Source organism: Struthio camelus, chromosome 3 (assembly GCF_040807025.1).
Source record: "Struthio camelus isolate bStrCam1 chromosome 3, bStrCam1.hap1, whole genome shotgun sequence".
NCBI classification, from domain to species: Eukaryota; Metazoa; Chordata; class Aves; order Struthioniformes; family Struthionidae; genus Struthio; species Struthio camelus.
In genome coordinates, this window is record NC_090944.1 from 83271958 (window position 1) to 83288715 (window position 16758).

Genomic DNA, 16758 nt, shown 5'->3' on the forward strand with positions numbered 1-16758 from the left:
TAGCATACATACAAACCAATAACTCAGCATATCTCTTCTGGTCACTTTAAAGGTAATCCAGAAGAATTCAGAGCTTAGCTTTGTAAAACCTCTGTAAAAACAGACACCCTGGATACCCAGAAGAAGTGTAATGCAATTACTAAATTTCTGTCAAGCAGGAAGTTTTGTTAGACTGGGTTTGCCATCATAAATTGTGCTTTCAAATTTTCTTTATCACATCTCAAACTGAGTCATTTCTACTTTTCCAGACATGACACTACTGAAACCGCTCATCTTTTCTACTGCAGCAATAACACTATTTCGATTCTAATAGCCCTTCCACAGGGACTGAGAAAGAACGGATCCAGTAAAACCTCAAATTAAGAGCCTAGTGAACTGGGTGCTGCACCAGAAGTCTGAAAGCCTAAGTTGGGTCCCACCTGTCCAATTTCCTGTTACACTTTACTCAAAAATCCTAGTTCATTTTTAGAAGCAGGATTCTATACTGCTGTGACGATAGGAAAAATAAGATCACACAATCCCTACCACCTCAGTGGTTCACAAATAGCTGAGAGGTGCAAGGAAACAGACTATGCTTGTGCAGTGATAACACCTGTAGCCTTGTAAACTTTCTAAGTTTTCATGAAGGTATTTTCCTCCTTAAACTCACTATGATCCAGTAAGTTTGAGGTTGCAGGGTTATACCTATTAAGTTTCTACTTTGTCAGTAAAATTGCTACAAGGAGGAAAAGCTTACATGCTAAAGTTAATTTTCTGTACAGTACAGTGTGAGACAAAACAGTTGTACTCCATGCATTTAAATAATGATCACTAGTAGAAGGCGGTGTTTTGTAGAATTATGGTACATGCTGTAATTCCTCAAACAAAGATCTAGTTTTCTTGCTTTGATAGAAGTATCACCAAAGCTCCCAATACGTCTTACTGTGGATTTAAGTAGTACATCACCCTATAAAATTCTGAAGAATTCAGTCATTCTCTATGTAGGACTAATTCCAATTAATTTAATGCATTTTTAAGAGCGACACATCACACTCATTTTGGTCCTACTTCATTCTGGCCGTATTTCATTCTGGCATATCCAAAGGTCAGGTGATTTCCTTGGACTGGGATTTTTCAGTGAGAAAAAGCTGTATGAGAGCTAATGATACCCATGTGAACCAAGTGCTGGAAGATGTGATAACAAGTGTGGCAATGTAAAAAGAAAAACAGACGTGTGATAAGATTTATATATATATATTTATATAGATAAATAAAAAATATAAGTACTTTTTTTTTTTTAACCGCTGTTCTATTTGAATTGGATGGTAAAGTAGCCAATAAACATTTTCTTATTAATAGGTAATCACAGAGTTTTTTTGGCATGATATTACTGCAATATTTTTAGTCGTTTTAGCGATGTCCTCTTCCTAGAACAGGAAGAGTTGTTCAAAGCCCAGAAAAATATTGGCATACATTGAGACTCGACTCTTTGGTGTGCAAATGCCAAAAAAATCTGGCACCTCACAAAACAATTGTTTAGTTTGACTTTGGTAGATTCATAGACTATAGAGAATCACAGAATAGTTTACATTGGAGAGGAACTCTCAGGGTAAGCTGGTCCAATCCCCTACATGAAGCAGGCCCTACATTATAGTCAGATGCCTAGTCTGAAAAAGAGAAATCTTTTCTCCGAGTGCTTTAAACAGAACTCCAATCATCACTCTATCACCCTTCCTTCTGAAGGGAGAAAGGGCAGAAGTACAGCTACTTCAAAAAACACCTCAAGTGGCTATTTCAGTGCTGTGACGGGGGGGGGGGGGATGGAGGGGACGGAGGGGACGGGGGGGTTTAAAAAAAAAAAAAAAAAGCAAGCAAAGGAACCAGTATCAAAAGAATAAAACATTAGTAGTATGAACTGTCAAAAGGAAAAGAAAGAATTTTAATGAATGCAGTAACGTCACAGTACGTCTGAAATGGAATTTTGTTAAAGCTTCAGAGATTTCACTGAATTGCTTGAATTTCTGGTATACATCTAGAGCAAAATTATCCAGATGCTGTAACAAACATTTCATCAGAAATGGACTGCATGGAAGCACACATGTAGGCTTTCAGCTATTTTCATCAAAGAATTTAACAGTTGCGAGTTCTTCTCACAAAGTCTAAAGAATGGAAGTCACATAAAGCAAGTTTTATATGCTTGAAATATATGAAAACTTTGCTCATTTGCTTACATAAGAGTCTTCCTCTACTGCTGAAAAGAATGGGGGGAAATGAACAGATGCTGACATTCAGAATGATTTGGATCTTTAGATATTTAATGACAGAATGACGAAGAACCTAATTTTTTTCCTTCCTGTGAACTGGCTTTGCAACAGAAAGGGGGAAAAAAGAAAAATCGCTTTAATTAAAGAACCTCTTCTGCTTAGGAATAAAGAGTCCTAAGCACAATTTGGTTTGTGCGGAAGGCACAATACTGCAATTTTACTAGTATCCCATTATCCTGAAGAACTTCTAGTGAAATAGTCTCTCTTTGTAGAATTCTTTCTATCATGAGAGCGACAGAACTCCAAGCTGCAAATAATGATTTTTAAGGCATGACGCACCAATAAACACATTGCATTTATTTTGGCAGACGATCAAAACACTTTTCATTTGATATATTGTCCTCATCTTGCTATTGAGAAATGAAAGCACAGAAAACTAAAGCAATTTGTTTAAGATGGAGCAGTTAAACAGCAGGGAGCAGGTAACTTTCTCTAAATCTTCTGCTTTTGCTTCCAAGCTTATTCTACCTCTTATAATAGTTAATTGTGCTTTTTTTTGGTTTGGTTTTAATTCCAGAGCCCTGCAAAATTACTAATTTAAAGTACTGAGAAAACATTCTGAAGAGAGAGAAATCCTGAAAAGCCTATTTCTCCTTCCTGAAACCCCTTTACAATTTAAATGTCACTGTCTTTAGACCACATGCAACTTCTAGAGGGACTTTCAAGTAGAAGAGTGAAACTAACAGACAACATGGAAGCACGGTCATGACACTGAATGTTGTCAGGGTGTCAAGGGGTAAAACTCAACTAATAGCGCCATTCAGATAAGTGAGATCTTCACTGTATGTAACCTACTAACTCATCAGAAGGCTTTAGTATGTTTTGGAAAAACAAGGTATAGACAGTTATGCACAAGACTTAACCAAAAGCTCTGGACTATGCATGCCCTGCTCTAATGATTCAGGTATGTGCAGGAAAGAAACAAAGAGGCATATATGTACCCTTAATAACTTCACACCCTTTTAATGCATTTGGGTCAGGAGACCAGAAGCTGATAGCAACCCTAGTAACAACAGCTAATTGGCTTTAGGTATGGAGAAAGTCAAAGAGATTGGCCTGCCATGACATGGCAAACAAGGCTACCAGCAGCTTAGGCTGACCATTTAAGTTAGAAAGTAAAAAATTGTGAGAACAGTAGCTCCTTGTGGGGAGCACATCCACAAACTTCCAACACTGCAGAAGGCTGAGCCTGAGGTGGAACTGCTACATATAAAATATGTCAGGCTGCCAGCCAAGACTCAGACACCTCCACCAGCTGGAGTGAGCAGCCCGTGACCAACACTATGAACTCAGGGGAATAATTGGACTGCAGTGAGTGAGAGAGTGTGAGACAGAATAGATATCACTATCCACCTGCTCTACCCTTTCTTCTTAGTAAATAAATTTAAATTTTTATGTCACTCAGTGGTGTGCTCTTGTGCCTTCCTCACCTCTTAGTTTCCTCCACAACGTAGGAAATAAAATCAAAAGGCTTAAGTATTTTCAATAGGTCCTAATGCTGGGAAGGGAGGGGAAGGGCATCAGCTGGCTGTTCTGGGGTCAGGAGTAGCAGGTCTGCTAACTGGCATTATACCAGGTTTGTATCCTACTAAGCTATAGATCAGGGAAACTACAAAGTAAGGTGACCAACTGCCTTTGTCCGTGGCTGAAAACAGAAGCAGAACAGGAAGAACAGAGTCTTTATAATTAATTGTTCAATCTGTTCCTTTCTACAGAGGGCAGAAAATACTTCTCTAATTAAGGATAATATCAGAGCAATAGCAGTCTGTCTTACAAGGGCATTTGCTTTTAAGCCTCGCAGCTAAATCTGAGTTGGGAATATTTCTAAGTAACTCTGAAAATGGAATCAATTAAGAAAAAGTTCGGATATATAGCTCAGGTTAAGCTAGTGAACGTTCCCAAACTATCACTCTGGCAACTCAAAAGATTTTAAGTTTTAAATTAAAAGCAATCCCTTCCTAACATGTTAGGGACCTCTCTCCCCCTTAAAACTAGATCTAGAACTAATTGCTGCTCAATGGCATGGACCTGCACAGCCCTGTCTTTGGTAAACTAAGTCACCAACTTCACAATACTCTCCTCTTCAATTTTAACCAATCAAACCTAAGAACAGGGAGAAAGAACACTAATAGAGTAGCAATTCTACTTCTAATTAGATTAGTAAAAATAGGCAACCAACAGATTAATATTTCCTTTTGCACAATTACATTATGGATTCAAGAATCTGATACAGCATTCATTTTATTTTGTCTTTATTTACCACTAACTGATAAATAAACCAAAGGAGTGAACTCTAGCATACTTCTATCCCCGGCTTTTGATTCTTTGAGAAAAAGCTTTAGTTCTAACATTGCATACGTCACTGCGCCAACAGATGTGACAGTATTTAGCATTTGTGCATTAAAATGCACTTCTCCACCAGTTTTTGTAAAGTAAGTCACTGCAAGTAAGAACGAGATAGCAGTGTGGTTAAGAAATTCTTGCTCACAGTTAAAATGTCCTAGCCAATACTGGTCTTGAAGTTAAAATACCTAAGTTGCAAACTACTCAGATACAGAGAACATGTTGTAATGGGATTAGCCGATAAATTGCCAAAAGTGAATCAGGACTCTAATTTTTTTTTTTTAAACATATTAATGATATCTAGAACAGTTTAGCTTGTTAACTAGTTTATTTAAGGATACGTTATCTTTAATATCCTTTTTAAAAACTGTTGCTTCACAATTACTCAGATCACTTACTTGCACTGTAAAGGAAACGAAAGCTCAAGATGAGGCACCTATATTTGAGGATGCAACTAAAACACTAACATCTAACTCCCAGCCGCTGGTAGGCAATGAAAAAAGTGTTATCGTTTCTCTACTTCTCTGTACTCTCATGACAAGAATAAAGGAGGAGAAAATGAGGCCTGACTTTCCTTCCACTTTTAGGATTTACTTCTCAACGAGTAACTCTTACCGATTCTCAGTCCTCTAGTCCACACCTCATTTCAATTAAAAAGCATTTTGCAACTCAGAGGAGTAAGTGGCTCCCAATTTAAAAAAAATCCTTGTACCTCGTTTGTTGCTCATAAAAAGCTCAACGGGTAAAACAGCCCACAGGCCAGCAAGCACTAATCTGGGCCACTTTTTGAGTCAGTTTCCATCAGTGAGCAGCAGAATGAAACAAACAATTCTGGCAAGTTTCACGGCTTCCCAAAGAGCGCTGTTCAAACCAGTTTCACTAGGCAGAAGGCGAGAGGCTAGTTTTAGATTCCTGCCTTCCTCCCCCCCCCTTTCCTAAAAAGGAAGTAATCACAGAAGATTTAACTTCTGCAGAGTTGTTGGGCTACAGTGCTAACCCATGAGCCCATATTCAGGGGCTTTTAACCAGTTCTTCTATGACTGAAAAACCAGTATCCAGGTACTGTCAGAGGAAAGCATATTTGTCTTCGCTTCATTAGCGAAGCACAAACATATCAGCCTCTGCATGGAAACTCCTCCTTTCCCTTAGGAAATACATTTTCAGTTAATGTTACTGCTTCCCCTGAAACTAACTTTGCTTCTTCCCTCGCAATGCTGCAACACTTCCGATTATTTAGAATGCAAATCACACTCAGAGAATTCACAGGTGTAGTCAAGGGTAAGAGCCAGTAAACAGATTTTATCAAGCTGTCATTACACAACCTGGAACATCATATTGCCCAAAATTACAAGCAAGTAAACCTTTAACAGGTTTTGCTCCTTCCTTCTCCTCCAACCTTCAAACTTCACTTTCATGTTTCTTTTTATTTTCTCACTGTACCACCAGGCAATTTATTTCACCACTATGAGTGCAAGTAATCCCCCTCCCCCACACACTTTACCCTTGACTTAAATCAACTTTGTCACCTTTTTAAAAATATAACTTCTTAAGTTAAGGCTAGTTTCAACTATGCATTCAATCACTGCATAGTCATACTTTGATATCTGTATTATTATGAACTCACAAGATCCGAGTATTCAAACCAGTTACTTCAGTTCAGCCTCTTTTTTTCAGCCTCTGATTTGATACTTACGTTCTAACTTTTCAACTTCTGTAAGACAGTCCATTTAAGATAATTAACCTGGCAGATGAAATAGCGATGCTACAGAAGACCACAACAACAACAAAAAAATCTACTTGCAGAGTATTATAAGCAGCAGAGAGCAGCAAAGAAAGAGATGAGATTTACCCGCAGTTTAGAGAGGATTAACTCAATTTTTCTAGCAAGAGGGCCTAAACCTTCTCAGAAAAGGTCAGAGTTTAGTTAATTTCAGGATAACAGAGAATTCAATTTATTCTACTCTGCTGTGAAGTAAGGTTCAGGCAATGGCAGTGTGGATTAAAGAATCTATGGGGCACCTTCTTTTAGAATAAAAGTTTAAACATGTACATTATTGCATGGCTTGGATAGTAGCAGATGGATAGGGCACCATTAGGCTACCAATAGTTCACTTTTTAGTGAACAAAAAGAAACAAGGTTACTGTCGCTTTATTCCACAAATTCATTAGGCTCATCTCAGTTACCTGTAAACTATTAGTAAGACAATTCCTGTACATTTTAGTTTCCCACCTTTAAACCATCTTTTGGCACCACAGAAGTAGTAGCAGGTAATTAGAGTATCGCAAAGCTTCTCTCAAGAACAAGACCAAAAAAAAGTAGTCTGGAATTTTTCAGTTCCACAGGATACAGCACTATGACAATGAAACAGAGCTCAGCTCAGGTCTCTCTTTAGATTTGCATTCAGCCACTGTAAACTGTCAGTACACTAGCAACCCTTTACAAAATATATACATTAACTTGAGATAATGGGGACTGAGCAGCCATACCTCACACCATTGCCACAATTTGAACCGACACATGCAACATCCAGTACAGCCAGGCACCCCCCAACAAAAAGCTTCAGAGCTTCATCCCCTTCAAATGCATACCTGGTTTCCATAGTATGTCCTAGTAGTTCCTGCAGCAGAATTAAAATGTCACTTGTGTGAGGTACACTAATTTCCTTTTCAGCACATAAAAGGATACAGCCTTAATGCTCCAGTCTGAGTCCCGATGGCCAGTATTTTCTGAACAGGATCAAATGCCAAGGCTGAAGGTTGATAGGGGAAACCATGGCGTACAGTCTAACAAGTCAGAGCATTGCAGTAACGATGGGACAAGCAGCAGACCAAAAATAAATAAAATCAATATCATACATTAGGGAATAGGATTCAATTTTAATCACAGTTAAGAAAGGAACTATAAAGCATTTTAACAGACTGGGAATAAGAACCTTCTTACATGAACTAATTATAAAGGATTTTTTTCAGTCATAATCTAGTCACTCATCCCTGAGCATTAAACGATGGTCACATATACCAAAACTTAATTCGAATCTTACATTTTTCCTGTACAAAGTCCTACCAATGCTGCATTTTATTTTTTCATCCACATCATTCTCTGACTACTCCAGTTTTCAGCTCTACTAAAGGCACTAAACAATTAAAATCTGAGATGTTCCTAGGAAGTTTGGTAACAAAGCCAGAATTGTCATTACAGCTATTACAAATCACTAGACCTGCTTTTCAGAGAACCACTTCCAATTCACTCTAACAGGCCCCACATGACAGTGCAACCTCTCTCAGCACCTTAAGAAAAACATAAACAAAAACCCAGCCTCCACAGGATAAATCTCTCCACCTCTCCTCCCTTGAAAAAAAAAAAAAAAAAAACGAAGCCCCACAAAGGAAAGCAAAGTAAAAGCCCCTCAGTGAAGGAATCATTTTTAATATGAAGCTATTGACACGGTTGGTTTTTTAGTTAGCCAAAACTAACATAACAATTGACCAAGCAATAACTACATTACACTTCCTAGGCAGCAGTTAATCAGAATTGAGAACATAATAAGAAGTCACCTACTCTTATTTCAGTTATAAACGTACACAGTTAAACCACACAAATGCTAGGTTTTCAATTTCAAAACCTTTAGTTTAAAACAAAGTCATTTTAGGACCTCATAAATGCAAAGGCAACTTCTGACGTACTCCTACTTTGCTGAAGTTGCACAGGTATCCCACAACTTTCAGTGTTTTACAATAAATAAGATGCAACTAATAGCTCCGACTGCTCTTTTCCATGTCCCTCACAAACAACTGGCAAAAGTGGCAGAAATGCCTGCAACGCTAGATAAAACAAGGAGGAGAATCCACAAGCAAGCTCAGCCATATCAAGCTAGGCCATGGGTGCATCGTGAGGATAAAAATGGGTACTGATATTCAAATCAGGTTTTACTCCTCTTGGTAAAGCTGGTGTATTAATTCGCTGCATCATTTTCTGAAGCATGCAGACACTAACCGCAGTTACGGTACCACACACAACCAGGGGAAAAAAAAAAAGAAAAAGGAAAAGACACAGGAACTTTTCTCCGTCTCTGGAGAACGGCTGCAACAGCAGCATCGGCGACTCGGGAACACACTGCAGCGAATCCACCGCAAACGGCTCCAGCATTTCTCCGGTGCAAAAGGCACCACACAGCAGATGCCTCTCCCAGTACGGCAGAGCGACACATCCCCTGTCCTCGGGGCCCACGAGCGGCAGCTTCTGCTCAAACGCAGCAGTAACCAGAGCCGCGCTACAGCTACCGATCGCTCCTTCCTCCCTCCAGCCCGCTCTGCCGAGCCTGCACCAACACGGCCAACGTCGCCAACGCACGAAGCGGCCTCGGATCCGTCCGGGCAAGATGACCAGGGAAACCCCGCAAACCCTCACAGCAGCCCCCACCCCCAGCCCGGCGGAGCGGCCCCCCCGGCAGGCGCGGCCGCCGCGTTTCACCTTGCAGAGCTGGAAGTGCTCGGACTGGAGCGTCTCCTGGATTTCGCTCTCCCGGTTGCCCGCCTGCTGCTGCTGCGCGGCGGACGACGCCGAGGCGGAGGACGAGACGGCGGTCAGGCCGTCCAGCACCTTCCTGATGTTAAATTTCCTCATGGCTCTCGGCGGCGGCGCTCCTCGCTCCGCCGGCCTCGCCGCCGCACGGCCCGCAGGCGGCAGACGAGCCCCCGCCGCGGAGGGCGGCGCAGGGGGCGGCCGCGATCAGCGGCGCCGCGCTACCCGCCGCGGGGCTGCGCTCCTCCTCATCCACGGGCCGCGCAGCCGGGCGGGCGGCGAGGCGCTAGTCCGGCCGGGCAGCGGCGCTCCTCATCGGGGCCGGCGGCGGAGACGGAGACTGGAGCCAAGCAAACACGAGCCCATCAGCCCACGGCGCCGCCGCTCCGCGCCCCGCGCTCTGCCCGCCCCCTCCCGCTGACCCCCCGCGCAGCCCGCCTCGCGTGGCGGCGGCCGCCGCTGTCACCCGAGTGCGCGGGGCGTGCGCCTACCCCCTCCCGCCGCCGCCGCCGCCGCCGCCGCAGTCTCTCCCCCCTCGCCTCACGCCCTCCCCGCGGCGCGGCGCGGCGCGGCGCGGCTCGGCTCGGGCGCCCGCCGCCTCCTCAGCGCTGCCTGCGCCGTCAGCGAGTCACCGGCGGGGCTCCTCCTGGCTGCTGCCAGCGGCTGCTGCTGCCATCCGCCCCCACAACCATCCTCCTCCTTCTCCTCCTCCTGCCGCCGCGGAGGGCGCCTCCCCCTCCCCGCGCTCGCTCCCCCTTGCCTGACAACAAGGAAACGCAGCGCTCCGAGGAGGCAGGGGGAGGAGCGGCGGCGGCGGCGGCGGCAACTGCCGCGACGCCCGGCCTCGCAGCGGCGGAGCGGCCGCGCATGCGCGCAAGCACCCGGATGTGGCGGTGCTGCCATCCCCCCCACCGCGTCGCGCTGCCCTGCGCGGAGGCTGGCGCGGAGCGGGCGGTGACACCTGGGCGGGGGGAAGAAAACAGGCAACAGGCAGCGGTCGGGTGGCTGCGCGGGTGGTGGCGCTACCGTGGTCAGCTCGGGCCCTGTCGCTGAGGGCTTCCCCCCCCCCCCGGGGCGGCCGGGGCAGCGGCGCCCGTTCCCTCGGGGAACTGCCCCAACGGCCGCGGGGGACGGCCCGGGGGGCGGCGCAGGTGTCGCTCGGGGCCAAGGTAGCGCCGCAGCCGCCCCGGCGAGGCAGCAGGTGGCTCAGGTCCGATATTGTCCCACGCCGCCGCGGTAGCGTGGGGGAAGCCCCGCTGCAGCGCGGGAGGGGGAGCCGCGGCGGAGCTGGGGGCGCAGTTCAAATGAAAGTGACGGTTAACGGCCTGCGCGTCAGCAACGGCCTGAGCCTTTTCCCTAAAAAGCGTTTTAGAAAGGTTCCCCCTATGTCCTTCACGGCAAACAACACATTACTAAACCTTAGGTAGGTTGTACAGACCCGGCTTTGGCATAGAAGCTGTTCAGAGTGAGAACCAGCTGGACCAACGACTAGCTAACCCCATTTTAAGAAGTCATCATGAGCCCTTACTTTCTAAGGCTAGTCAGTGGGGTTAGGAGGATGCTTCCTTTCGTTCCTGAGGCAGCAAAACTAATGTAATCAGGTGGAACAAAGTCAGACTTCTCCGCACTGACTGCTGTTGTGTAGACAACTTCAGGTTACCTTGATTACATTCCACTTTCATTTTCTTCTTTATTTGTAGGTTGTGGTTTTGGTTTTCTTTTCAATGGTTCAGGTAATAGTCATTATTCTTGTCTCCAGCATTATGTATTGCTGAGGATAATTATTATTTGTCACTCTTTCCTTGAACTTTCTTTACAGTAAAATGAAGAGAAAGATCATTTCTCACTTTTGGAGAAGAACTTGTACAGGTGTGGTTCAAGACACTGGCTTGCATCCCTTTCTGGTCTTTATAAGCACTCTTTTTACATGCTACAGTCACCATCATTTTCCCAATTTCTTTCTTTCCAGTCCTTGAATGTGTTCTTTCACTGGAGTATGAATTCTTTAGAGAAGAGATTAGATTTCACTTTCTGTTTAGAGTTGCACCTGACACAAGTAGGATCTCGATCATTACTGTAACATACCAATGCTTGCAAACATATTAACATTTTATGCAAGTGATATATTACAATTTATGCAAGGTTGAGACGAGAGCAGTTCTCTTCCCTCACACTTTCTGGTTGATGTCATTCAACACATCAGTGTTTTCTGGGACTTCAGTTCCAGCTTCTGTAAAAAATAAGCGGTAACCTCTCCTCACGCTGGGGCTTCAATGGGAACAGTAGTAGGCCTTTAATTTTGTAGTTCTGCAAACATCTCTTAGGATTTAGCTGCTGTATTTCGGAGTTTCTTCTGAGCTGTATTTCAGAGCTGCTCTTACGCAATAACCACATCCTCTGTTTACAAATGAAACTGCCTCTGCCAAACCTCCTTACTTTATTTTGCCTACTCAGAGCTTCCGGCCTCTAATATCTGAAATCTTTTGCCAGTGTTTTATACCCCGGTCTGAAGCCCAAATGTCTGGGGACAGAAGCAATCAGACCTAACTAGTTTGCAACCTCTTTGTGCTCAACTGTCTTAAGAGTTCCAGCCATTACACAGCTGCTGTAAAATATTCATGGCTCACTCACCCTAGCATTGCATCTTAATTGGCCGTACAAATCCCTGCCCCTTGTGCCAAATGGATCTGCTTGACTTTGGTCATCTTTGCCTAACTTCCCTAACTGATTCCCTTATTTACTGCTCTTGGAAAGGGAGAGAAAAGCTCACTTGCTCATTTCTGAAATCAGTATGCTACAGATACCATTTAAGCAACCACTCTTCCTTATAGGCATTTGAGGCATGGTGCAAGTAGAGTGTTGACCTACACACCAGTGTGATCCCACAGACCGTTAGTTGCTGTAGGTTATGCTGCACTTGTCCTTTGCCTCAGGACACTCACACTAACTTTATGGACAACTGCAGAGTGCAGCCATCACTATGCTCTTTCTTTTTTCTTTTCTTTTTCTTTTTTTTTTTGGTAGTAAACCTGTGGAGTGTTAGCATAAAGAGAAGAGAGAATGGTGTGGTGCTACACAAGCCACAGTGTGTATAACCCACTCATAGTGTATGCCTGGAGCAGTAGGTAGCTAATAAAATGACAAGTACAGAACCACTGGCAATATTTGTCATTAGCCTGAACGTAAGCAGCTCCGAAGTATTACTGATGGTTGTATGCAGAGAAGGCAGTGTGCTCCAGGTGATTTGCACACTGTAATAATTACTCCACTACTCAGCATTGATGAAAAAAGAACCATCAAAAGTGTCCTGAAGATCTCTGCTTGGCCTCTAACCTCACTAAAGCTTTCGGCAAAGTCAGTCAGTCCAGGCTTTGAAGACTGACTTAAAATGCTTAGCCTTCCTGAGGACTTCTTAAATGGTGCTTAAGTCACTCACACTTCTGAATCAGAAGCAACTCGAACCTAGCCAAACATTTCTTTGCCATAAATAGAAAGAATCTGGGAAACATTTTTGAACTAATCCTATTCTGGTTGTTCTACTCAAATGTATTGGACAGGGCAGCTCCAAGTGAGTTAGTGAGTTTTGGAATCTTTCCTGGCTTCTGGGAAGCTGCTCAAGCTCTCTAGAGTGAGAGCTGTTGCCAAACAAACATCTGTGATTCTCTTTTTCTTTCCTTTTTTTTTTTTTTTTGGCCAATCTGTATTGGTGACAAATTCTAAGGAGGTCTTTGAGCTACAGGTGAACTCTAATGCTTCTGCAGCTTACTTTAAGTATACCATAAACAAGAAGTAAATGAAGACTTTATGTTAATTAAGTGGTTAGCTCCTGGGAAAAAGCTGATAGTGCTCACCATAACCTCAAATGGAAATGAACTGTCAGCTATTTGAAAATTCATCTATTTCAGAAATATCCTGATTGACCATGCATGTACCAAAGTGATGAACTCCTGCATCTGGAAAACAGTATGGTCTTTGGAGGCTCACAGTATTAAAGACCTTCTATTGAACACCTATGGAGCAGTGTGACTAAAAGCTTATTTTACTAGACTGCAGGGACTTGCATGGCAGAGAGTGCACAGCCTATTTATTGCTCAAGAGAATACATATTTCCTGCATATTCAGCTCAGGTAGTGTAGAAGTGTAGTGTAGACAAGTGCTAAAGGTTTCTAGCATACGCTGGTTGTTGAAATATGAATTGGGAGGTCTCTGCACTATTAGTCTAGGCAACTGGTGTAGATAACAGCACACACATGCTTCTGTGGCTGTTGCATGTTGAGGTAGAGCATGGCAAAAAAGAGAGGCAAGCTAGACTACATAAGGCAAAAGGACGGAATAACAGCAGCACTATGTGATGGAAACGTGAGCTCTGGAAAAGAAGTTGTGCACTGGTCTCCTTGGTCACTGCCATGCCTATCTGCATCTTTGTCCTGCTACTGTCATCTTCGACCAAAGGACACACAAAGGCAATAGAAGCGATTAAAATATACATAGAAATCTGCTGTTTCTAATGAAAATATGTTTATTGCTTATTATCTATTGACCTATTTACATATTGCTGTCGTCTTCCTATAACGCTCTTCGTTGTCTTTATTGTGTAACACTGATGATACACAGTCCATTCATAAAGCATCCGCAGTTGAGCATCTGTCTGTCTTTTTTCATTAGGTAGAAGCCCCATCAATAAAAAATCAGTTACCCCAGAGAAATATTTAAGGAGGATGTTAACACCCTCTTTTTGTTTTCAAAGTTACTTTATTTTCAGCTGTGTCTTCAGTACCTAAAGTTAGGTCATCCTAACAGCACAATCTGACTGATTTGACTCCAGCTAACCCTTCACATTTATCAGTGTCTGCAGGAGTAATTTATTTTTCTGCTTATCCAAATCTTCTTTGGCCAGTGCAGGCACTTAATTAATTTCGTTCTTACATCGTACTAAAAATGCACAGTTCTCTTTGGTTCGTGAAGGCTGTCAATTTGCTCTGCTTTCTATGTTCGTTATACTTGAGCCTGGGCCAGCTTGATTTTAAGAGCAGAAGTATTCCAGCCCCTAACATCTATCCTCCTCTCCCAGCTTTATCCTTTAGTTACAACAGCATTCTCAGTTTTCCTGAACCCTTTAAATTAATCTCTTGTGCAAACAAAACAGGAAGTTTTGGCGGGAGAGTATTTCTTCCTCTTTGTGATTTTCCAGTTTAAAATGCATAAACAGTCCTAGGAGCAGTGTTCACAACCCAGAATTCCTCCCTTCCAAGAGGATGTACTGTTAGCTGCGGCTTCTTCTGGCTGCATCTGTAGATTCAAAAGGAATCTACATTCCTTTTGGAAAAAAATTCAGCAAGTGGAAGATAGATTGTCTTTCCGTGATATTTTTCTGTGGATTGTGTCTACTCGTTAGGTGGAAGGTTGGGTTTTTGCATTAAAATTTTTGTTTTCTTATCATGGCTAAGCACTGCCAGGGCTAGGCAGCCGCTGAATGAGTGCTTTGAAATGCAATTTTGCACTTACGCTCCCAAAATTCACATCCTCTCCTACTTTGGAACTGATGCTTTGTCAATTTTTTCTATTCCTAACTAATAATATTTTTATGGATGCTTTCTTTTGCAGGAATTCGTCTCATAATGCTCACCTCATACTGGAACTAGTAGTTTTGGGGGTTTTTGATCTCTGCATATTTATAATAAAATCATTATTCAGATGCTGCTGTAGAGGTAAAACATTTAAAATGATGTACAGTGGGGACATGTAATACATTTGATATGTACTTTCAATATTTAAGTTTGCTTAATATGTTGTGGTTGTTTCTGTAGATGCCAAAGCTAAATTACAAGCAATGATCCTAAGGAATTTCCAATTTTAGCCTAGATTTAGGGCACCACTTCAAGATGTAATTAACCCTGTGTTCCCTTTAATGCCATGTGTGCACCTACTTTGGAACATGCATAAGTTTAGGCTACATCAGAATGCATGCTTAAGTGAACTGTTAGTATTAAATACTTGCCGTCGATACAAAACTTGTATTATTGCTTGCATTGTGTCATTTTGCTTCTGCAATTAGATTTAATAGGTACTTGAAACATATTAATGCAGAATCATATAAGCACAGAATATCTGAGGTTTGAAGGGGCCTCTGGAAGTCGTCTGGTCCAACCCTGCGCTTGAGTTGTAGGTTAGAATCGACTTCATAGATCAGATTACTCAGGCTCATGTCCAGTTTTTAAATATCTCCAAAGACGGAGATTCTGCAACTTCTGCTTTTTGCATTACTACAAAATTAAATTACAACTTCATGTCCCACATGCTGCATTTCTCCATTTTCTTAGTTTTACGTTAATAGTAAGCCTATCCCAGAATTAAAGCCTTAGACATACAATGCTAATACAGCCAGAATAGGTTTTAAACAAGGTGAAGCTTTTATCCATATATAAAAAATATGTGCTGATGCTTTACATCACTGAATAATTAATGTTGTTTCATATGTATTTATCATACACATTTTATGATATTTAGCCAAGTATAATACAAGTGCTTCTTACTACAGCGTCACTTTGAGACCTGTATAACAGAGTGAAATAAAATGTGAAATACAATCTGTCTCCATTAAAAGGCAGCAAAATATTACAAGTAAAATCAACACAAGCTTTATAAAATAGTCAAATTAAGATGAAGTATGAATGTCTGCCAAGTGAAGAAGGATTTTCTTGAACTAAATGAATTAAAGCCAAAATACGATGGACAAAACTCATTTATCCATTCTTAAACACAATTACAGTCCTGCTACTTCGAAAAGGTCTTTCAAATATAATGATCTGCTTATATATAATATTTTGTACAAAGTGTAGCATTTCAGACAGAGGCTCTTTCGTCAATGAGTCATTTTAAGTGACTACCCACTACCAAAAAAAAATGCTCACATATTTTATTACTGTCATTGTAATTGCAACGCATTAGTTGGAAGGCGATTCCTATTGTACAGTAGTTTAACAATCTAGATAAATATTCATTTAGACTACAGAAACATTAGTCTTTAAAAATGGCTAGTATTTCACTAGTATTTTTTCCTGTTGCTTTAAATAAACTTCAAAACTAAGAAAGCAATAAAATAGGCTATCCCTTTAGTGATATCAGATCCAGAATGTGTCTATGCTTCATTTAATTTCATGATTTTTATTTTTTACATTTATTTTTATTCAGAGTAAAACCCACTAAATGTTACTATTTTTGGGTGAATATAGACACTTCTCGCAACCATGAATCCAGAATTACTAATGCTAAATATATATTTTAATTTCCTTATAAGCTCAATTGGGCAAGACGATTTCAAATTTCAAGACAATTCTAAGATTTCCTGTGAAACCAAGAGTATTCAGAGTACATGGTTTTAACTTCATTTCAAGTGTATTAAACAGTATACCTCCCTTTGTGAGGGATTTAACCCACTATACATTAGTGGGTTAAATGCAAAGACAGGTAAGACTTTCCAGAGGAAGTCTCAGCTAGTACCCTCAAATTTAAGGAAAACATAAGCTCTGCTCTATATTTGAAATTAACGAGGTAAACAATTGTTTAAGAAGAAGCAAATGGGTAACAAGG

General features: G+C 42.0%; 1 protein-coding gene across 9 annotated transcripts in view; it reads right to left on the reverse strand.

Moving 5' to 3' along the window:
- STXBP5 (syntaxin binding protein 5) overlaps positions 1-9505 on the reverse strand; it is a 112344-nt gene extending 102839 nt beyond the window's left edge. For 8 of the 9 annotated variants that reach the window (XM_068938804.1, XM_068938803.1, XM_068938801.1 and 5 more), the window contains exons 1-2: positions 9118-9401; positions 7333-7430 (exon numbers count right to left, since the gene is read on the reverse strand). In XM_068938804.1, coding sequence (XP_068794905.1) covers positions 7333-7430; positions 9118-9270 — 251 coding nt within the window. In that variant the 5' untranslated portion in view covers positions 9271-9401. Of the gene's footprint in view, positions 1-7332; positions 7431-9117 lie in introns of all 9 variants that reach the window. The other variant, XM_068938795.1, reaches the window with a different exon arrangement.
- Between the last annotated feature and the right edge of the window lie 7253 nt (positions 9506-16758).